This window comes from Schistocerca serialis, chromosome 2 (genome assembly GCF_023864345.2).
Source record: "Schistocerca serialis cubense isolate TAMUIC-IGC-003099 chromosome 2, iqSchSeri2.2, whole genome shotgun sequence".
Taxonomy (NCBI): domain Eukaryota; kingdom Metazoa; phylum Arthropoda; class Insecta; order Orthoptera; family Acrididae; genus Schistocerca; species Schistocerca serialis.
The window spans coordinates 562,533,076-562,557,805 of record NC_064639.1 but is presented as its reverse complement, the minus strand read 5'-3'; the positions used below and the strand labels follow the sequence as shown (position 1 = coordinate 562,557,805).

Below are 24,730 nucleotides of genomic sequence, written 5' to 3'. Positions count from 1 at the left end.
GGAAACTTTATTGACACATTCCTGGGGTCAGATACATCACATGATCACACTGACAGAACCACAGGCACATAGACACAGGCAACAGAGCATGCCCAATGTCGGCACTAGTACAGTGTATATCCACCTTTCGCAGCAATGCAGGCTGCTATTCTCCCATGGAGACGATCGTAGAGATGCTGGATGTAGTCCCGTGGAACGGTTTGCCATGCCATTTCCACCTGGCGCCTCAGTTGGACCAGCGTTCGGGCTGGACATGCAGACCGCGTGAGACGACGCTTCATCCAGTCCCAAACATGCTCAATGGGGGACAGATCCGGAGATCTTGCTGGTCAGGGTAGTTGACTTACACCTTCTAGAGCACGTTGGGTGGCACGGGATACATCCGGACGTGCATTGTCCTGTTGGAACAGCAAGTTCCCTTGCCGGTCTAGGAATGGTAGAACGATGGGTTCGATGACGGTTTGGATGTACCGTGCACTATTCAGTGTCCCCTCGACGATCACCAGTGGTGTACGGCCAGTGTAGGAGATCGCTCCCCACACCATGATGCCGGGTGTTGGCCCTGTGTGTCTCGGTCGTATGCAGTCCTGATTGTGGCGCTCACCTGCACGGCGCCAAACACGCATACGACCATCATTGGCACCAAGGCAGAAGCGACTCTCATCGCTGAAGACGACACGTCTCCATTCGTCCCTCCATTCACGCCTGTCGCGACACCACTGGAGGCGGGCTGCACGATGTTGGGGCGTGAGCGGAAGACGGCCTAACGGTGTGCGGGACCGTAGCCCAGCTTCATGGAGACGGTTGCGAATGGTCCTCGCCGATACCCCAGGAGCAACAGTGTCCCTAATTTGATGGGAAGTGGCGGTGCGGTCCCCTACGGCACTGCGTAGGATCCTACAGTCCTGGCGTGCATCCGTGCATCGCTGCGGTCCGGTCCCAGGTCGACGGGCACGTGCACCTTCCGCCGACCACTGGCGACAACATCGATGTACTGTGGAGACCTCACGCCCCACGTGTTGAGCAATTCGGCGGTACGTCCACCCGGCCTCCCGCATGCCCACTATACGCCGTCGCTCAAAGTCCGTCAACTGCACATACGGTTCACGTCCACGCTGTCGCGGCATGCTACCAGTGTTAAAGACTGCGATGGAGCTCCGTATGCCACGGCAAACTGGCTGACACTGACGGCGGCGGTGCACAAATGCTGCGCAGCTAGCGCCATTCGACGGCCAACACCACGGTTCCTGGTGTGTCCGCTGTGCCGTGCGTGTGATCATTGCTTGTACAGCCCTCTCGCAGTGTCCAGAGCAAGTATGGTGGGTCTGACACACCGGTGTCAATGTGTTCTTTTTTCCATTTCCAGGAGTGTATATTAACGACATTGCACAACCCATTAACTCCCATATTGTAAGCTATGCAGATGACATGTCAATCTTATTCTATGGGGGTGAATATAATGTGCTAGAATCTGTTGCTACTAGTGGTGTAACAGAAGTAACAAAATACTACAATGATCAGGGACTCTAGGTGAATGTCACCAAATCTCAACCACTGACATTTAAAACAGGCAGTTCTCACCACAAGAATATGAATAGTGTGTGTAATATCTCTGCAACAGAAAATAGCAACTGTAAATTCCTGGGTGTGTATGTTGATGAAAATTTGTGGTGGACATACCACATTATTTTCGTATGCGGAAAAGTCAGTAGTGCCATATATCTCCTCAGCCACCTTGCAAAGATACTTCCTAGCTAAGCACGGAAATTAGTATATTATGGAACACTTTACACCTTTCTCAATTACGGAAGTGAACTATAGGGCTGTGCAGCTGATGTACTTTTAAAAAGAATACTACTATTACAGTAAAGAGCAATAAGACATTTACATGGAATGGGACATAGAGATTCATGTCGTGAAGTGCTTGTGCAGTACAAACATCTGACAATATATTCCCTGTACAACTTCAAAATAGTCATATTTTTTATAAGTTGACCTACAGAAGCTACCCAGGGCAGTGATGTACATGATCACAACACTAGAACAAAGTGTAAAGTGTAACTATTTCTGTTTTTGGTATAACAAGCTACCAAATGCTCTAAGAACATACACGGAACATGTTTTTAAAACAAAATTAAAATGTTTTTTAATAGAAAAATGTTTATATTCTTTCAACAAATTTTGTAATGATTGTAACATGAGGCATTAGCAGATCAGTTCTAATGTGATAAACGTAAAAAATAGACATAAGAAGCAACAGCTACAGAATATAGTGTATTTTATAAGTGTAAATATAACCATGGTATTAAGTCTGATGTTTGCAAAAGCCATCATTACGATAGCTCCACCCAAAGAAAATGTAAATAAATAAAAAAAAGAAACTACATATGTTTCATATTTTACTACCTCTCACTAAAATACATAACATCTCAGCAAGTATGATCTTAATATGAAAATCATTTCACATACATTTTTCATATGTGTCTACAAAACCTATAATATTATAGGATACAAAGAGAAAGGATGATGAAATATATAAAAACTAAATGAAAAACACTACTACATAATAAATTCAACGGTTTTCTGTTATTTGCTGAAGTAAAGCTTGTGTCAGTACAAAGTAGCATACCAAAAATAAACACTATCCTTACAGTTATACACTGGATTTTCATTTTCTTTTTTCTGATTGCTCTTCATTCACAATTTTGATATAGTTGGATATTAAAAATTGAAGTACAGAGCCTGAACATTTAATAATGTGTGATTGTTATTAAATTGCAGTTGCCATCTGATACAAGTGTCCCAAGACCAGTTCTGGTCCTGATACATGTTGGCTGCTTCAGAACTGGCTATGCTCAGCAACGTTATTTAGATTATTATATTGATCATGGAATAGTGGTTGTATCCATACAGTATCGTCTTGGAGCTTTAGGTAAGAAACTTGACAATACAAGCAGAATCTTGACTGTTAAAAGTAATTATTTACAAATGATAATTCACTTATTAAATATAATATTACAACTAGATTGATTGATTTTTAATTGGTCTTGTTTGTTTACATTATGCACAGAGTGTCTGTTTTGAATTTGGGACAAGTCAACTTACCTCAGTATTTAAAAATATTTGGCCTTCAAATTTCAGTGTAAAATAGTAAATTAGCAACAATGATAGTTGCGTTGCATGTTTTTTTTTCTCTCAATTAATATTTGGGTCTTCAATTTACATACTACAATACATTCAAGTGATTACAGGACACACTTAGAAGTAACAATAGCATTACTCATTCTTTACACATATACTCCTCTAGACTACAAAAATCATTTTTGTTAAATAGTTCTTTAGAAGTTTGTGGAACATGCTTTTACTTGTACTGTCCTGTAGATCCTAAGAAAATACATTATCAATTTCACTATTAAGTATCAAGGATCTCTATCAACAGCTAAAAGTTCTGTGTGGTACACATATCTGCTAGTTTCTGTTTCTTGTGTCATATGAATGATAATCTACATCTTCGTCAAGCAATTTATTGCCCTTGATTAGTTGACTTATTGTTGTTAAATGTCCTATGAAAATGTCAGTATTTTTAGATTATGAAAGACAATTCTGCAAGAATCTGTCGGTTTTTTATACAAGACAGTCCTAATGGCCTTTTTCAACACAAAATTCATTTGGTATTATTGCTGCTGGCGTTTCCTAAAATAGTAATTCCATTTTGTCAGTATGGTTCAAACACAGCATGGTACACTGTTCATAGAAGTTGTTTGTCAACATAGTGTGCAAGCTATTTCATAAAAAATATCACACTGTTAAAAAACACAGCAGACATTGTCTATGTCTTGTCTCCATTGTAGTTTATTGTGAACTGTAATCCCTTAAAATTTGGTAGAGGTACCTTCTTAAAGTCTTGATTCATTGATGAATATGTCTCTGTAAGTTTCCTTGTCTCTATTTGTGAACACTATGAACATTCTTTAAAATGATGTTATATTCCTTTTTACAGTTACTTACAAGAAAGTAAATCACCATGAATACTGCTTTTTCCAGATTTATAATAAATTCATTCTGTATGAGCCATTATACTTTGTTACTTGTTGATATGAACATGCTTCTTTAAAGTGTTTCTTCTAGATTCACTAATGTCATGTCTCAGCATTCCATAGTCTTTGATCTTTATGACTGACATCATCAGTTTTATAAGAAGGTTGAAGTCAAGTAACCCTAGTAGAAATTCTTGAGGTACATTGCACTTAATATGCCAAATTGAGATCTGCATCCAAATTCTCTTTTGAACATACTGACATATGGTTTTACCCATTGTGCTGCATGTCCATGTATGTTGTAGCTTTCAAGTTTTTCAGTTAGTGCTGTATATGTGATAATGTCAAGAGATTTAGACCAATCCAGAAACATAGCAGATACAGAGATTGTATTGCCTAATGCATGTATAACAGATTTTGTTAGGCTGGAGATAGTGGTTTCTGTATATTTCCCTTTATGGGAACCATGTTGTTCTGGAATCAGAATACTATGTTCCTCTGGGAGCATCGCATGCATTGAGCATCTCTTTTGTTTATGAGTAACCAGTGGTTAAAGACACCAGTCTGCAGTTATTCACATTATCCTTGTCACCTTTCTTATATGTTATTGTTACTTTTTCTAGAATTACTCCTTTTCTAAGTGACCAGTTTACTATATCCAAAGGAGATTAATTATTTCTTCATTTATGCACTTTATGAAATAATTTGATAATTCATTATCTTTTGCAGACTTCTTGGGTTTCAATCTATGAATTCTTTTTATGAGTTCTGGTTACATCACTGGTTCCAGGAAAATTAAGTGGGATGGTTGTCCAAGTGTTCTAGACTGCTTTGATCCTTGGTGACTTCTTTTCCCCTTTAAATTTTTACAGAATTCTATAAAACTGTTGTTGAGTACATTAGCAATTTCCATTCCATCTGTAATTATGCTGTTCTCACTTCTCATTAAAATAATAATAATAATAATAATAATAATAATAATGGTGGTTTTGTGGAAGTCTGCATGAAAATGGTGCATTAGTGCATTAAGAAACACATTACACTTCTCATTCGTGCCCTGTATTTGTGTTTTCCCTGTCGAATCTTCTTTTCTCTCAGTTATATAAAATATTGGTGTTTTGTTGATTAATAATCCTGAATTCTCTATTGCATAGTTTTATTCTGTTTTTGACCTCTTGTTTTTATAGCTATAAACTTTTAAATGAAGAAAACTTACTGAAAGAAGAATAGAAAACATTCATAGGAAAATTGACATACAGACATAATTTCTGCACATGCACCAGCAGGAGGCATGCCTCCTGGAGAGATGTGCACTTCATTTTTCAGTTCAGTCTTTTTTGCTGGTACATAATGTATAGTTATTTCTCTGTAGGTCATGATCCACAAATGTCCAGTATTCATTTGTGTGCTGGAGACTTCTCAAGTTCATCAGAGTTAAAGTACTATGTGCTCTGATATATTATCTATGCCTTCTTAGTTACAATCCACAGCTGTATTGAAACAAGCCTCTTGGATTTGCAGTAATGATAAGCAGCCATAAACTCTAGATATCAATATTTTGACACATCATGCCATTTCCAGCCATAAACTCTACATGTCGGTATTTTGATGCAACATGCTACTGATAGCTAACACACCACAACAATTATATTAGTTGTAGTGAATTTTTTGAATGAATTTGTCCTATGACTTACAGTTCAAAGTAGGAGTATATGAAACAAGAGGTCACATGTCCCTTGTCAAGAGAAGGAGGACGAGGGAGAAGGAGATTAGTGTTTGATGTCCCATCTGCAACAAGGTCATTACAGAGAGAGCACCAATTCAGAGTAGGGAAGGAATGGGAAAAAAAATAAATAAAAAATAAAATAAAATAAAATGGCCATGCTCTTTCAAAGGAACAATCCCAGTGTTTGCTTTAAGTGATTTACAATAAAATCACAAACAACTTAAATCTGGATGGCAAGATACAAGTTTGAACTGACATCCTCCCAGATGCAAGTCCAGTGGGCTTACCACTGCATTACCTCACTCGGTTCTTTCAACAGAAGATACTCAATATTTTAATAGTAAACACTTTAATCTCACATTGAGAGGCACAGTTTCTGTAGTTAGACAGCCTTCCTACACTATGACCAGGTGTGCAGCTATTTCTACATCACATTTTGATTGGAAAGTGGTTGCATTTTAGATGATTGACAAGTAATGTAGATTTCCAGCATGCCATCATTAGAAAAACTATTGGCCCACGATGGATTACTTCATACCAGAGAGCCAGTGTGTCGTGTCAGTGATATAAATGTTTATTCAAACATGATGAATATGTTCACACTCTTGCATATGTGCTAACCATCGACCACCCAACATACTGGCTTAATTTCACTCTTGTTTTCATGCACTGGCTGATTCACCTTCTGTGTTCTTGTGTGTCTGATATTTGCAAATAAAATTTGTTCAATAAGATAATTTGTTTTGGTGCTACTATTCCCTCATCTATTGCCTATTGCAAGGGGACAGAAGTTACCACACATATCAGTAACACACCTCAGTAGATTAGTGACAATACTTTTGGAGCATGTATGTCCTAAAGATCATTAAAGTATTAATATTTTAGATCATACTAACAATTTATGTTATGTTGCTAAAATTGATCTGTTTTATGTAACTGAAGAACAATACATCCATATTCAAGTTGTGCATTTCTTTCTTTTTTCAGAATTACATCATACTCCTCATCATCCCCCCCCCCCCCCCCCTCCCTTATAATCTCTCTCTTTTTCAAACTAGAAAAGGAAAATATAGCACATCGGAGAATCTTCCTTCCTAATATCAACAACCTTTAAACTAATAAAAATAGTACATTCATACTGTCTAATCATTTATTACTTTTTCAGATAATTAAAACTTTACTTTTATTCAAATTGCAATTTTTTTTGTCTATTACAAATTATATACAAAAGAGTATCTGCAAAGAAATTTTTGTTTTCAAATGACATGTCTTCTGTTCCATGCTGAAAGAATTTTTGTTGAATACAGGATTCATGAGCACAGGTGACTCTCTCCTTCCTGGAAATCTTGGAATGAAAGATCAGGTCCTTGCACTGAAGTGGATAAAGCAAAACATTAGAGCATTTGGTGGTAATCCAGATGAAGTTACTATTTCCGGTCAGAGTTCAGGAGGATCTGCTGTACATTACCACATGCTGTCACCATTATCAAAAGGTATAGCAATAAAATCGTATAATATAATGTAATAAATTGTGGAGCAGCATACTAGGTCAACCAAATAGATCATTTATGACGTGCACATCATCAATACCGTCATTTCTTAAGCTGCAAAAGACTTTATATTACCCATTGCAATTACTGTCCCACTTCATGAGAAGCTGAGAAAACTAATTTACTCACTCCTTTGGCAGAAAATAATCTGAAGTATTCTGGGAGTTAAAAAGAAATAAGATTCAATTCTTACTTAAAAAGCTATAAGATATTACCATTCCAAATGTGTTGAGAAGTGATGGTACATACCAAAACATCAACACAAGTCCAATAGACATGTGTCAGGAAATGCAATCATCATATCTGAAACCTGAATCTTAATTCATAGGAGAAGCTGAACATAATGACCACCTACAACATTTTTCCATAGTTGTGTTCATTGTTAAAGTCACCCATGACAATCCTCCCTCTATGATTTTTACTTCTTTTAACACTAGAAAATCAGAGATTTTGTGATGGCTTTGCACTGAAATATTTTCAAAGGGCAAAAAACTCCAGAATTGAAATGTAAGAATGCAAAGTGATTACAAATATCACTAATTTCCAATTGAAATTGTATGAGATTGTACTGAATAACAGACATATTTAAAAGGAATTTTATCAGCCACTGAAATCTCAATTACCACTGAAATATTGGCATTTCCAAGAAGATGTCCCTGCATTATTCACTGTGTAGTCTCATAATGTCGAACAGTTTTGAGATGCAAAGTCCATACCCCTTCAATATGTTTCAAAATTAGTAATAGAAAGTAATAATAAATTGTTTTTATACATAAACTTGTTTTGTAACTCCTGTTAGTTAGTATAAACTTCTCTATTATAATTTTTCTCTGCTGTTTACTTTTTTACTCATGGGAAGGTAGAAGACATTTACAGCATATTTCAGAAACAAATAAATGGCAGTAAATCCCATTACAGTATGATAATGAGGGATGTAAATGCAAAATAAAGTAAATATTAGGAATTTGAGTGAAATGCATAAATGACCAGTGTCATATTAGTAAAAATATTGAACATTGCTGGAGGAAATCATTGTGACAAAAATTAGCAAAGCCAAAAACATAATTTCATGTCAAGCAAAGATCTTAAGTTGACATAATGTACTTATTTTCTCCTTTCTTTGTGTTGAATAAACAATCTTTGTGTGCTCACAGGTCTTTTCAAACGAGCTATAGCACAGAGTGGATCTGCACTTAGTCCTTGGGCATTTACTACAAATGCTACTGACAGAACATTCCGTTATGCATCATATTTGGGATTTATTGGAGAGACCACTTCAGAACTTATGGAGTTTTTGATGACTGTTGATGCAAAGGAATTTGTCAAAGCAAGAGGGCCAGCTTTGGATCCAAAGGTAATGATTCCAGATTTGTCAAGTGTTGAGAGATTTAATACACAGAAGTTAACAGATTTATGATACTAATCTGAACAACCTACAATATATTTAACTGTCAAAGGATTTAAACACACCTTGTTTAAGAGGAGTCTGAATTAGCACAGTCTGTTTTTATTTTCCATGTATTTGTCCAACCAGACACTGTTAAAAAGATAGGCAGAGAGAGAGAGAGATTCGCTATATTCTCTATTTTGTGAAAAATTATGGTCCAAAACATACTGAATCAAATGACAAACAATAATTTTCAAAGCTCTTCAGTCAACATGATTACAGGATACTTTATTAAAGAATATTGTCTTATTTAATAGGAGATTAAATTAATGATTCACATTACCTTATATTTAAAACTGAAAGTTACATTAGAAATGTCACTGGAAGTTCTCCTAACATATTCTGTCACTACTACTCACTTTACACAAGATGATTTGCTCACACCCTTGACGTGTTAATTCATTTATGATGGATCGATCCCTTGACTAGCTTCTGACATGTTGACATTGGTTTATACCGTACTTCCACTTTACCTTTTCCACACTGTCTTGTAATCATTGGGAATACTGTATAACATATATACTTCATGAATTCCCAGCAAATGTTCTGTTACAAAAGAAAACATAGATTATGAATCTTTGTGTTTAGTTGCTAGAGCTTAATAAAGCATTGTTTTAAATGGAGAAGTGTCATGGAATGAAGGGCAGAAAAATTAGTTACAAATGAAATTGTAATGGTGTGAAGTTCATTACAGTTTTCATGACCTGATTTGCACTTTTCTTCCAAATTTGAATTTCAAATTTTTCTTTGTGAATGTGACTAAAACTAGATCACAATGTGTATTAGAGAAGGAGATTCAGTTCTTTTTTTAAAAAATTAGTTATCTGCCTGTACTACATATCAAGAGGTTGTTTGTAGATGAAGAAATTGCAAGCCAAGAAATGAAATATGAAAGAAGCAGTTGTTCGTAGGAACATGCCCAAGGCTCTTTTATGGAACTGAAAAAAATTTTATTGCAGTAGGTAAACTGGATTGAACTTATAGTGTATGAAAAATACACCAATAAGTTTTGACAAGTTTGTTAAAAGATCAAAATGAGCAGATGTGGACTGATATCTTAGTTCTTAACATATATTTCAAAAATTCTGTGGTCAGGCCCAGAGAAATGTGCAGAGGTTACTGTCCACAATTTCAGCATTGTGAAATATGGTGCCATTTAGATGCAGTATGGAAGGGGATAGAACCACGCAACACTCAGCTTCTGCCAGGGTTGCAAATACTGTTGGCTGTATTATCCTTCCAAGCAGCTCCTCAGTGAGTCTCATACGGCTGTATGGAGCTGTTCTAGTGCTACCACCAATGGAAAAATCTCTCAAACCACGAGTGTTGAAGCCTGCTCATCAACATTGCACTGCTGATGACCTCTCAGCTATAGATGCCTTCATACCAATGCACTATGACATTTTTTTCTTAGTAAAATTTTGCCTTTTAATATAGCAAAACATCACTGATAAAAAAGTAAGCCACTAAGAATTATGTTTCCCTCAATTGTTACATGATAGTATAAGGAAAGAAGACATACTGTTATTTCCATTTAGACAAACCGCTGTCTCAGATATTTATATGAGATGCACAACAAAATGTTGAACAAATCCCCTTTGAGCACAAAGTCATTTAGTGACATGAATTTATGTAAGTTGATATTAATATTTGTGTACAGATGATTTGAACGAGTAAGACCACAGAGATTTAAGTTCAGCAAACGTACTTGTAGCATAATGTGCAGGAGTAGATAATAAACACATAAGCAATGAAGATGTTGAGTCACAAATAGGTACAACAAAAATTCTATGCTGGATTTTCCATTGTTTGACTTAAACAAATAAGCAAGATTTTCTTTCATTCCAGGACCGTAAAAATGCCCTTATCTGTGTTTGGGCTCCACATGTGGAACCAGAAAATGAAGGTGCATTCCTGACTGAGCATCCAGCTAAACTGATATCAGAAAACCGCTATACGCATGTGCCATACTTAACAGGTGTTACAAGCTATGAACTGCTTGTTAGGACACAAGGTATGATTATAGATTATACATATATTTATTCATGGAATGAGCAGATTTAACACTCAAGATAACAGCTGCTTCAGAGATATGGATAAAGTGAACTTGCAATATATTTTTTAAGAGTAGTTTCGAGAGAAAAGTGCACAATTCTACCACTACCACAATATTAAGTTTATACTGAGGACTGTAAAAAAATAACTTCATCAGCCTCAGATGCATGTTTCACTTGATTATATGATGATCACCAGATCAGTTATGACTACGTAAATTTTTTTAACCATGACGAATGCAATAAAAGTTGTTAGCTTATAGTATTATATTTGTATACAATGAAATGAAACTTTTTGTACTCTATCTTTAAGCAACATTAAATAGATACATTCCAGTATCTCATTTTATTCTGTAATGAAGCAAAATCATTGCTGTCTTAGCTTTTCAAGCATTGGCCATCTACAAATTCTCAAAATAACGCAAATACACAGATTCTAATTCATCATCTTGAAAACTTATTTTTGTGTAGCTCATATATAATTGAAATAAATACAAATATAATAGAGGGAAACATTCCATGTGGGAAATATATATCTAAAAACAAAGATGATGTGACTTACCAAACAAAAGCGCCGGCAGGTTGATAGACACACAAACAAACACAAACATACACACAAAATTCAAGCTTTCGCAACCAACGGTTGCTTCATCAGGAAAGAGGGAAGGAGAGGGAAAGACGAAAGGATGTGGGTTTTAAGGGAGAGGGTAAGGAGTCATTCCAATCCCGGGAGCGGAAAGACTTACCTGAGGGGGAAAAAAGGACAGGTATACACTCGCACACACACACATATCCATCTGCACATACACAGACACAAGCAGACATTTGTAAAGGCAAAGAGTTTGGGCAGAGATGTCAGTCAAGGCGGAAGTACAGAGGCAAAGATGTTGTTGAAAGACAGGTGAGATATGAGTGGCGGCAACTTGAAATTAGCGGAGGTTGAGGCCTGACGGATAATGAGAAGAGAGGATATACTGAAGGGCAAGTTCCCATCTCTGGAGTTCTAACAGGTTGGTGTTAGTGGGAAGTATCCAGATAACCCGGAAGGTGTAACACTGTGCCAAGATGTGCTGGCCGTGCACCAAGGCATGTTTAGCCACAGGGTGATCCTCATTATCAACAAACACTGTCCGCCTGTGTCCATTCATGCAAATGGACAGTTTGTTGCTGGTCATTCCCACATAGAAAGCTTCACAGTGTAGGCAGGTCAGTTGGTAAATCACGTGGGTGCTTTCACACGTGGCTCTGCCTTTGATCGTGTAAACCTTCCGGGTTACAGGACTGGAGTAGGTGGTGGTGGGAGGGTGTGTGGGACAGGTTTTACACCGGGGGCAGTTACAAGGGTAGGAGCCAGAGGGTAGGGAAGGTGGTTTGGGGATTTCATGGGGATGAACTAAGAGGTTACGAAGGTTAGGTGGACAGCGGAAAGACACTCTTGGTGGAGTGGGGAGGATTTCATGAAGGCTGGATGTGGCTTTCCAGCAGGGATACGAGTTCCTCAAATCCTCCCCTGAAATCAGATCCATCCTTCATGAAATCCTCCCCTCTCCACCAAGAGTGTCTTTCCGCCGTCCACCTAACCTTCAACATAAATAAAGGAGCTAGCCAAACCGCCTGGTTGGATGCTGTATTTGACCACAGGTGTGAGCTGTGCAGTGTCCTCGATATGTTGCAAGTATCTTTCATGATTAGAATACTGTTCTGCATAGTAACCAAGGTAACAGAAGCATTTGGTGTTACAAGAGACACCATTTTGAAGGTTTATACCACACATAGGAAAAGCAGAAAAACCTCTCCTGCTAATTCACGATGTGGATGAATGTGTGTATCGAGTGACTGTTACAGTCAGTCACTGAACGGGACTGTGATGAAGAAATAAGAGGACAAGGGCTCTAAAAGCTACAACAGAACTGAATGTTGCACTTGGAAGCACTGTCAGCACTAAATCAAAATGAAGAGACCTCCAAAAGCAGCAATTTGAGGGTAAAGTTTAATGTGAAAACCACTCATCATTAATGAAAATGTCCAAGCATAGGAAAATGTGGTGTCAAAGATATAAAAAATGGAATATGGAGCAATGGAAGAATATCATTTGGTCAGATGTGTTTTGTTTCACACTGTTTTCAACTTGTGGTCATGTTTATGTCCCAAGAGTGAAACAAGGTGAGAGTGTGATCATGATTTGGGCTGCCATATTGTACTATTGCTTGACCCTGTGGTCACTCTGTAACACTGTCACGGATTACATCAGCAGTTTTGCAGATCAGACCCATCTCATGGTTCAGTGCTTTTCCCCAATGGTGATGCTGTGTTTCAAGGTGGCAGGGCCCCTGTTCACACAGCATGCACCAGCCAGGACCAGTTTTGTGATACAAGGATGAAGTGTCTTCAGGTCTCTTCCAGCCACCACAGTCACCAGATCTCAGTATTATTTAGCCTTTTGCAGCTGCTTTTGAGGGAAGGTTGTGTGATCACTATCCACTATTTTGCAGGAAAATTAGTACACAATTCCCTTGAAAACTATATGGGACCAGTATTTATCCATTATGAGATGACTGGAAGCTGTTTTAAATGCCAACATTTGCCTACAATGTATTACGCATGTTAGTGTGTTGTACTTTTGGTATTTCTCTATTTTTGTCCACCCCGTCCATAAAGTGGACAAATGGAAAGTAGGTAGTACCCAATAATATCAATATTATTGTGAATGAATGAGACCTCAGAAGTTATGAAAATATTAACTAATAATACATGATCTATATGTCTGATGAAGACTTGGAGCAGGATGCATTCACAAAATTAAAAATATAACAAAAAATGTAAATGGTAAAATACAACAAAGTGTTAAAAACAACTGTGGATAATATGTCACAAAGTACACAAGGTGTTACCATTGCTATAAGGTACTCACTGCCATGATCTTGACAGCTTTATGCAGAGTAAGGATGTAAATATGGAGGAAGATCTAGATGTAAAAGCAGTTAATGTAACTGGCATGAACTTTTTATAACAGAAGAGAATCTGTTAATGTTTTGATTCACTATGCTTAAAAGCAGTAAGTATAATAGTTAATATAAGAGGAATTGTACTAAAAAATAAAATTGCAATGAAAAACTATGAAGATATTCACTGTGACGTAAAGCAAATGAGCGGGTGGACAGAGAAAATCAGAGACAGAGTACGTGTGAGAGCAAATACAAAAATTTTTGATCATAACAAATGAGCTACTGCACCAACAGTGTATCTATTTGATGCAGTAACTTCTAACTCTTAAAGGACTGTAATAAGTAACTTCAGAAAGATGCATACAAGAGTAAAACAAAAATTTCAGAGATAAATTTCTGTCCAATTTAGTTGATCAACAACAGAGAACCAAATTTTACAAATTATTAACAGACAAAACAATTTTTTGTGTAGTGTAGTGGCTATACTTTCGCAGTTTTGTAATGACCAAAATATATTTTCAATCCCAACTGGTCAATATTTGAGTATAGTATAATGTTTTATCAAAGGTGTCTTTTTTGACAGTGGTGCCACTTACTTGCATTTTATTTAATGTATCACTGACAGCAAACTTCTATGCACCTCCCCATAAAAATACTCACAAAAATGAACATGGCCTGCAGCTAACAGTTACAACCTGTCTCAAGTAAAATTATCTACATCTACATCTATACTCCGCGAGCCACCTTACGGTGTGTGGCGGAGGGTACTTATTGTACCACTATCTGATCCCCCCTTCCCTGTTCCATTCACGAATTGTGCGTGGGAAGAACGACTGCTTGTAAGTCTCCGTATTTGCTCTAATTTCTCGGATCTTTTCGTTGTGATCATTACGCGAGATATATGTGGGCGGTAGTAATATGTTGCCCATCTCTTCCCGGAATGTGCTCTCTCGTAATTTCGATAATAAACCTCTCCGTATTGCGTAATGCCTTTCTTGAAGTGTCCGCCACTGGAGCTTGTTCAGCATCTCCGTAACGCTCTCGCGCTGACTAAATGTCCCCATGACGAATCGCGCTGCTTTTCGCTGGATCATGTCTATCTCTTCTATTAATCCAACCTGGTAAGGGTCCCATACTGATGAGCAATACTCAAGAATCGGACGAACAAGCGTTTTGTAAGCTACTTCTTTCGTCGATGAGTCACATTTTCTTAGAATTCTTCCTATGAATCTCAACCTGGCGCCTGCTTTTCCCACTATTTGTTTTATGTGATCATTCCACTTCAGATCGCTCCGGATAGTAACTCCTAAGTATTTTACGGTCGTTACCGCTTCCAATGATTTACCACCTATGGCATAATCGTACTGGAATGGATTTCTGCCCCTATGTATGCGCATTATATTACATTTATCTACGTTTAGGGAAAGCTGCCAGCTGTCGCACCATGCATTAATCCTCTGCAGGTCCTCCTGGAGTACGTACGAGTCTTCTGATGTTGCTACTTTCTTGTAGACAACCGTGTCATCTGCAAATAGCCTCACGGAGCTACCGATGTTGTCAACTAAGTCATTTATGTATATTGTAAACAATAAAGGTCCTATCACGCTTCCCTGCGGTACTCCCGAAATTACCTCTACATCTGCAGATTTTGAACCGTTAAGAATGACATGTTGTGTTCTTTCTTCTAGGAAATCCTGAATCCAATCACAAACCTGGTCAGATATTCCGTAAGCTCGTATTTTTTTCACTAAACGTAAGTGCGGAACCGTATCAAATGCCTTCCTGAAGTCCAGGAATACGGCATCAATCTGCTCGCCAGTGTCTACGGCACTGTGAATTTCTTGGGCAAATAGGGCGAGCTGAGTTTCACATGATCTCTGTTTGCGGAATCCATGTTGGTTATGATGAAGGAGATTTGTATTATCTAAGAACGTCATAATACGAGAACACAAAACATGTTCCATTATTCTACAACAGATTGACGTAAGCGAAATAGGCCTATAATTATTCGCATCTGATTTATGACCCTTCTTGAAAATGGGAACGACCTGCGCTTTCTTCCAGTCGCTAGGTAATTTACGTTCTTCCAGCGATCTACGATAAATTGCTGATAGAAAGGGGGCAAGTTCTTTAGCATAATCACTGTAGAATCTTAAGGGTATCTCGTCTGGTCCGGATGCTTTTCCGCTACTAAGTGATAGCAGTTGTTTTTCAATTCCGATATCATTTATTTCAATATTTTCCATTTTGGCGTCCGTGCGACGGCTGAAGTCAGGGACCGTGTTACGATTTTCCGCAGTGAAACAGTTTCGGAACACTGAATTCAGTATTTCTGCCTTTCTTCGGTCGTCCTCTGTTTCGGTGCCATCGTGGTCAACAAGTGACTGAATAGGGGATTTAGATCCGCTTACCGATTTTACATATGACCAAAACTATTTTTCTAATAGTACTGTTTAATTCAGACCATTCTCTGTATAACCTTAGCAGTGCCTCCTGCCCTTGCAATTGATACTTCTGTCTGTTCCAAATAGGAACATTCTCACACACTTAAAAAATCTAATAAATTATCTTCAAAACAAGAGAGGAACATTACTTTCTTTTTATACTGAAGTCTTGTATGGAAATGAAATATTATATGTAAAATGTCATATTCAGAGTAATGATATCTGCTAATATAGCCAGTGGCTATACAAACTAACTAAATTTTTACTTCCAGCTGATGGGCTATTTGCAACTGAAGAAGGAGCAAAGAATTTGAATGACAACTTTGATCTCTATGTTGCTGATGAACTTCGCTTCTCAAGTGAAGAACAACAGCTGAAAGTAGCAGAAGAGGTCCGGCAGTTTTACTATGAAGACAACGAGATCACTCCAGCAATGAATGACTCAACTGCAACTGTAAGAGCCAATCTTTAAAATTTGGCTTTAAGGAGATGAAAATTTCCTTTCATTACTATTCTGAGAAGGAGGTACTGAACAGGTTCTAGGAAGATTAGGAATTGCATTGTAAAATTCACAGCTGTTTTGCTATTTTTATTGAAGAGAAATGATTTTGGTCCAACTTCAAACGGTCTTCAAATCTCCTGCACCACTTGTTTCTTGTTTTCTCCTGCACATGCTTGCTTTTATTGCACCACACTCAAAGATGGTCTAATGTTGTACCAAAATTGGTTGTCTTCAATAAAATTATTAGTACAACTGTTTGTTTTTGAATTCAGTATTTAATATTTTAACTGAAGTATTATCTCCTATCACATATTTATGGAGGGTGTGTATGTACAGACAAATCTAGCCAACAGAATTGTACTTCTTTCTGTAAGTGTAATGAAAACAGTAAATCTTTATTTTTAGGATGTTCTGATAGTGAAAATGTTAATTAAAATGAACGATTAACTCTCATTTTGAAGTTAACGATACCTTTACAATATAGCCTGTATAAACTTCCTCAAAGGAAGGTCACTGAATGCACAACTGCTTTGCAAGATGTTTCGAGAGTTCTGCTAGTAATTTAATAATTAGTGTTCACCAGTAATTGGCTAACAATGATTCACTCCACTTTCCCTGGTATCTCATTTCCATGTCTGAAATTTGCTGATAGAAGCACTCTCAACACTGATTGGTTACAGTACCACAGCTGTCAGGGAAGAAGTCCAACTGATAATCTAGGAAATCTAAATTTAAGAACATGTTACACCCCAATCTATTGCAGTAATGCAGAAGAGTTGCAACAATATCCTTACAGCTTCATCCCCTCTTATTTCCTAGAAAGTTTGTTGCACTTGAACAAGGGCATCCCAAGCAAACATTTCATCACCTGTAAGGATGATGCTTAAATGCTCATTGTCATACAGTTTGTGTATTTTAGGACCTATAAAAGTCCCCTCCTTTAATTTTGCCTTGCTAAGACATGGAAATTTCTCAAGCAAACAGAAAAATATTTACCTAGTTTTGAACATTGTCTTAATAAAGTTTTTCATTAGGCTGACTATTATATGAAGAGCAAAGAAAATTTTGTCTTTGGTTACAACAAGCACTTTGTGCATAACATTATGAGATTTAGGTTCAAGTGACTGACATCAGTCTTTCTTTTTATAATGAAGTGCTTTTGTGCAGCTGTCCCAGAGGCACAGGAGGCAGTAGAATATGGTGTAGCCAGGTTGTAGCCCAAGTAATACGCCTGTGACTTTCAGATCCCTAGTTCATTCACAAAAACAATTGTTTCATGTTATTATATTTCTTTCATGTATGGTGCATATCCAATCAGAATTGATGATAATATGTTGTCATTAGGCTGTAGCACACACTTGAGAGTTACTTTGAAGGAGTCAATGAAAAACCTCCACTGATCAGTTTTATAGTCAATACTCATAGCTGCCATTAGTCCCTGTACATCACTACAAAATACCAAGTTCTTTTAAATTTCGAAAAATGGAGGGAATGGCATATGTCAGTTACATAACAAAGTCACATTTACCATCTTATCAAGGTAAGTCCACTGTTGTTGTCTTGAGACCAACAGTTTGCTTTATCTTTCGGCAATGTAGATCCCTCACTGGACCATGAAATAAACACAGTAGTAATTTCTTAACCTCTGTTCACTCACTGGTACACACAAAATCAGGATCTTTTGAAGAACAGGGTTTTGAAGGTGCAGCACTAGTTTCACTACTGCCCTTGTCACTATCTTAATCACATGGGACAGGAACAGTGAGTCCCTTTGTGTGAGGCACTGATCACTTGGCTCATGGTATTTTAGGATATGTCAAGGAAGACTTTCTGCTTGGAAATACCATGTGTTAAAGAAGTTGTCATAAAAAAGTAAGAATTATTCACATGTTTTGATGGTCCTCACAGATCATGTGTACAGCAAAGCCCTTGGAACATATTTTATGATTCAACCATGAATGAAAACTTGAGACTGAAGATATGCAACATACATGAGGAGCCTAGGGCTTGTCCTAGTCCCTGATTTCACAGCCAAAGCACAGTCGGAATGCCTTCCTAATCCATGGCAATATCGGCGCCTGTCTGCAAATGTAGCAAAAATTGTCAGCTTTGTTTATGCATTTGTGAGGCATACTGTGTCACAGGAATTACAATGAGCACTCACACTAATTACACATCAGCAACATGTTCTCCCAGCACAGAAATGGAACACAGCTTGTAACAGGCTGAAACTATGCTCAAATGACACATGCTCCACTCCTCCCTCTCCCCTGCCCCTTATTGCTACTAGACTGGGCTGAAAATGGTGACAAAACAAACGCAGCTATTGTTTCCTAAACTTCATCAGTCTATCTACCATTAGTGGGTTTGAAGATCAGTTGGGAAGGATTGACAACAAATGCTAACAAAATATAATTAAATGCACCCCTTTTAACTTGGAAATGAGAGCTAATTCATGTTTTTCACTATTGTTATCATTATCATGCAGTCAATATAGTTAACAAACATTTATTTCATCCCAGTTATGTTTCCACTGTTAGCTAGTGTATAACTGAAGCTGAAATTAGGTGTGAAAGAAGAGCAGATCATTTCACAGACGAATCTGCCTCTGATGAAATATACCATGGCATTACTGAAATAGTATGTGGTGGGAGGGTTCATTCACAAGGACAGGAAGGAAGGTTTTGGAAGCACCTGTAGAACTAGGCTACTTCATCATTTGATGAGATTCAAAGTATCACTTAGGAATGGATGGCAATGATTTTGAGTGCAGGGTGGCAATGATTTTGATTTCTGCCAAAGATATCAGATAATTTTTTTCAGTATGTCATATAGTTGGGTAATGAGAGGGGTGATTTTTTCTGATTGATTAGTAGAGTGACTAACCTGTGTAAAAAAGGTGTGAAACAAGACAACTGTTTGTAGACATATCCTACATGATATTATCCATTCTGAGTGTGATCATATTCTAACAAAACAGTAGTGTAACCAAAGCTTTGTCTTACTTTGTGTTCGTGCATATATATATATATATATATATATATATATATATATATATATATATATATATATATATATATATATATAATAGAGGGAAACATTCCACGTAGGAAATATATATCTAAAAACAACTTGTTTTTAGATATATATTTCCTACGTGGAATGTTTCCCTCTATTATAACCATATCATTTATTTGAACCCAACAATTACGTTTGTTATTGTCGCTGTTGCATCTCGAAATCTTTCCTGTCGTCTTATTTTCTCTTTCTGGTCTTTAAATATGTCTGCTTGTGTCTGTATATGTGTGGATGGATATGTGTGTGTGTGTGTGCGAGTGTATACCCGTCCTTTTTTCCCCCTAAGGTAAGTCTTTCCGCTCCCGGGATTGGAATGACTCCTTACCCTCTCCCTTAAAACCCACATCCTTTCGTCTTTCCGTCTCCTTCCCTCTTTCCTGATGAGACAACAGTTTGTTGCAAAAGCTTGAATTTTGTGTGTATGTTTGTGTTTGTTTGTGTGTCTGTCGACCTGCCAGCACTATATATATATATATATATATATATATATATATATATATATATATATATATATATATATCTTATTTTGAGAGTTCTTGTTTTGTATACAATTAAACACAATACTATGAACAGTCAAGAAGACAAATGAATAGTTAATGACTTATTTTTAATACAAGAATACATCTGTTACATTTCTGAGATCATATATACGAGACATCAAATCAAATTTATTCTGACAAAATCCATTACAGACCACAATATTTATGAGTGAACTAATACATAACACATCCATAAAAACGTTTGAAAGTTTATCAGTGAATTACAGAAAGGAACATGTTTTCAGGATGAACTTTTATTAAGTGTATTTCTTCCCACAGTCACAATGTTGGCCTATTAGGTTAATCTCTAGTAATAGCTTACAACAAATTATATCAATGAATATTGTAACTTCTAAAATGACACTGTCTTGGTGACTACAATTAATCGCTTCAACACATAATGGCACATAAAGTTTAAATTTTTTTACAGATGATATCAGATCTCCTTATTGTGGAAGGAATAGACACCACTGTACGCAACATGAGTAGGGATTCTTCAGAGCCTGTTTACTATTATCAGTTTTCATTCAATGGACCACTCAATACATTCCCTGATTTCCCAGGTAATTGTTTTACATTCATATAAATACTGATCAACTATCAATTCATTCTTTTTCAATTTTCAAAGCTTGATAAAAGTCATTTAGTAGTAGTAAATTATCTGTAATTCCACTTCCATAAAACATTAATTAATTATGCCATCTAACGTTCACAGGAGCTAGCCATGGAGATGACAGGAGATACATGTGGTATTATGAATCTCTTGAAACATGTTCACCAGGATATCTAACTGCAGTGCAGCTGCTACAGATGTGGACAAATTTTATCAAATACAGGTAAAGAAATTCATTCTATTCCATCTATTGCTTCACATGTTCTGAAGATCCAGTTAGATTGATAACCTTCGTTTTTGTCATATAGGTGTCTAACAGATTAGCATCATATGCAAAGAATTCTTAAGGGCCAACTAGTTATTATTAATTACATAACTTTTTTCAGAGGGATCATCATTGTCATGATCTGTGAGTGGCAAGAGCCTTATTGTGAAGATACTTGCCCTACAACTCTCTTCCATTTGTATCTGTTGAGTGCAATGTTTGTCCATTTAATGTTGATATTCATCGTAGCCATATTCTCCCACATATTCTTTCATTATGTGATTATGCATCTTCCTTTTGCTTTCATTCTGTCTATTGTCCTGCTGATAGCTATTTCAGGAAATATGTTCCCCATCATTCTTGCTACATGGCCAGGCTGGTTCAGCCTTCTCTTCTTTAGCATTATTATGATGTTATAGTGTTTGCACAGTCTTGTAATTCGTTTTCTGTTATCCTTCATTCTGTGTTACTTTCATCACATACATGTCCAAAAATTATACTTAGCATTTTTCCTTCTCATATTAACAGTTCCTCGTCATCTTTCTTTCCAAATATTAACGTTTCACATCAGTACCACAATACTACTATAACATACAATTAACATAAGTGAATTTTTAAGTTAGTACTAAGTGTGTTTCTCTGTAAGATATCAATAAAATTTAGGTTTTTATATGCATTGTTGTACTTGAGGACAATATTATGGAAATGGAAGAGGATGTAGACAAAGATGAAATGGGAGATATGATATTGCGTGAAGAGTTTGACAGAGCACTGAAAGACCTGAGTCGAAACAAGGCCCCCAGAGTGGACAACATTCCATGAGAACTACTGACAGCCTTGGGAGAGCCAGTCCTGACAAAACTCTACCATCTGGTGAGCAAGATGTATGAGACAGGCGAAATACCCTCAGACTTCAAGAAGAATTTAATAATTCCAATCCCAAAGAAAGCAGCTGTTGACAGATGTGAACATTACCGAATTATCAGTTTAATAAGTCACAGCTGCAAACTACTAACATGAATTCTTTATAGACGAATGGAAAAACTGATAGAAGCCGACCTCAGGGAAGATCAGTTTGGATTCTGTAGAAATGTTGGAACACGTGAGGCAATACTGACCCTATGACTTATCTTAGAAGAAAGATTAAGGAAAGGCAAACCTACATTTCTAGCACTTGTAGACTTAGAGAAAGCTTTTGACAATGTTGATTGAAATACTCTCTTTCAAATTCTGAAGGTGGCAGGGGTAAAATACAGAGAGCGAAAGGCTATTTACAATTTGTACAGAAAGCAGATGGCAGTTATAAGAGTTGAGGGGTATGAAAAGGAAGCAGTGGTTGGGAATGGAGTGAGACAGTGTTGTAGCCTATCCCCGATGTTATTCAATCTGTATATTGAGCAAGCAATAAAGGAAACAAAAGAAAAGTTCGGAGTAGGTATTAAAATCCATGGAGAAGAAATAAAAACTTTGAGGTTCATCGATGACATTGTAATTCTGACAGAGACAGCAAAGGACTTGGAAGAGCACTTGAACAGAATGGACAGTGTCTTGAAAGGAGGGTATAAGATGAACTTCAACAAAAGCAGAACGAGGATAATGGAATGTAGTCGAATTTAGTCGGGTGGTGCTGAGGGAATTAGATTAGGAAATGAGACACTTGAAGTAGTAAAGGAGTTTTGCTATTTGGGGAGCAAAATAACTGATGATGGTCAAAGTAGAGAGGATGTAAAATGTAGACTGGCAATGGCAAGGAGAGTGTTTCTGAAGAAGAAAAATTTGTTAACATTGAGTATCGATTTAAATGTCAGGAAGTCGTTTCTGAAAGTATTTGTATGGAGTGCAGCCATGTATGGAAGTGAAACGTGGATGATAAATAGCTTAGACAAGAAGAGAATAGAAGCTTTCGAAATATGGTGCTACAGAAGAATGCTGAAGATTAGATGGGTAGATCACATAACTAATGAGGAGGTATTGAATAGAATTGGTGAGAAGAGGGGCTTGTGGCACAACTTGACTAGAAGAAGGGATCGGTTGGTAGGACATGTTGCGAAACATCGAGGGATCACCAATTTAGTATTGGAGGACAGCGTGGAGGGTAAAAATCGTAGAGGGAGACCAAGAGATGGATACACTAAGCAGATTCAGAAGGATGTAGGCTGCACTAGCTACTGGGAGATGAATAAGCTTGCACAGGATAGAGTAGCATAGAGAGCTGCATCAAACCAGTCTCAGGACTGAAGACCACAACAACAACAACAACAACAACATAAGCATTGTTTGATGGGAATCTGTTCTATTGTTGTTACTTATAAGACATTCTAAGTAATTGAGGCACTCTACTGTTTCGAAAGTGAATTCATCTACAACCAACCCTGTATCACTTCAGATTTTCTTACTTATAACTAGATATTCTGTCTTTTTTTCTGGTAACAATTAGCCTGTTTTCCAGCAATTTTGTAATATTTTTGAATAATTTTGATTACTTCTGTTTTGGAATTGCTCATTAATGCTACAACATCTGCATAGTCAAGTCCAGTAATGACCAGCCCTTGCAGTTGAATCCCTTGTTTATTAGTTTTAATAAATATCCTATCAATTTTCTGTAAGGTGAGAGTGAATAAAATAAGTGAAGTGGGTGTCCCATCGTCTCAGTCCAATGTACCCTTTTTTTTAAGAGGATACAGGATTTCTAAAAAGTTCCACATCAGTGTTGCAACATTTAACCTTCCACATACTTTTCATTTTTTGTTAGGCAAGCTGCATTAATATATTAAGAAGCCATCAGATTTTGTAGAGTGTCTATAATTCTGAATTATCTCCTTTCAGTGATCCTTCTCCCTACACTGGTGGAAAAGTTACTGTAGACTGGAATGCGTATAAGCCAGACAACCCTAATTATCTAGAAGTTGGCTGCACTATTCAACCTGGTACATCACCTAACAAGGATCGCATGGATTTCTGGCACAGAGTTATGCCATAGATTAGGCACAGTAAAGCATGGAAGTTATTTATATGTGATCAACATTTTGTTACAAGAACAATTAATGAAAACCAACTATGTAAGGACAATGGAAAATAAATAAAGAAATGATGCACAATAAATATTGGATTTATTATTCCGTGGCTGTTTCCATCATCTTAAATCTATGAATATTTTATTTACTTTGTGGTGTAAGTGGGTAATTAAGTAGACAATTAGTTTTGATATTGACCTACAAACATTACTGGAAATATTTTTGTGTTGAAATGAAATCAGTATTTTGAGGCATCATCAAGAAGTCTTTACTTCCATTATCCAGTTTACTCATTACCAGTTTCTTACATTTGTGTTTTATGACTAGGTTCTAAGATACAATAAAAGCCACCACTTTTTACTTGTATTGGTTTTGTGGCCCATTGCACATGATTTGAATCTTGTAGTCAATAAAACATTATCACTATCTAAGAATGATATCACTATAGTTACACTGTAATTCCTTTAACACCAATGCCAGTTAGTAGTATGATGAACAGAGTCATCAACCATATGC

General features: G+C 37.0%; 1 protein-coding gene across 1 annotated transcript in view; it reads left to right on the top strand.

Moving 5' to 3' along the window:
- LOC126457560 (esterase FE4-like) overlaps positions 1–24,290 on the top strand; it is a 49,537-nt gene extending 25,247 nt beyond the window's left edge. Inside the window, exons 5-12 of the mRNA XM_050093973.1 lie at positions 2,782–2,932; positions 7,071–7,256; positions 8,468–8,667; positions 10,609–10,774; positions 16,476–16,657; positions 20,753–20,885; positions 21,038–21,158; positions 24,027–24,290. Coding sequence (XP_049949930.1) covers positions 2,782–2,932; positions 7,071–7,256; positions 8,468–8,667; positions 10,609–10,774; positions 16,476–16,657; positions 20,753–20,885; positions 21,038–21,158; positions 24,027–24,180 — 1,293 coding nt within the window. The 3' untranslated portion in view covers positions 24,181–24,290. The remainder of the gene's footprint in view (positions 1–2,781; positions 2,933–7,070; positions 7,257–8,467; positions 8,668–10,608; positions 10,775–16,475; positions 16,658–20,752; positions 20,886–21,037; positions 21,159–24,026) is intronic.
- Positions 24,291–24,730: the final 440 nt, after the last annotated feature.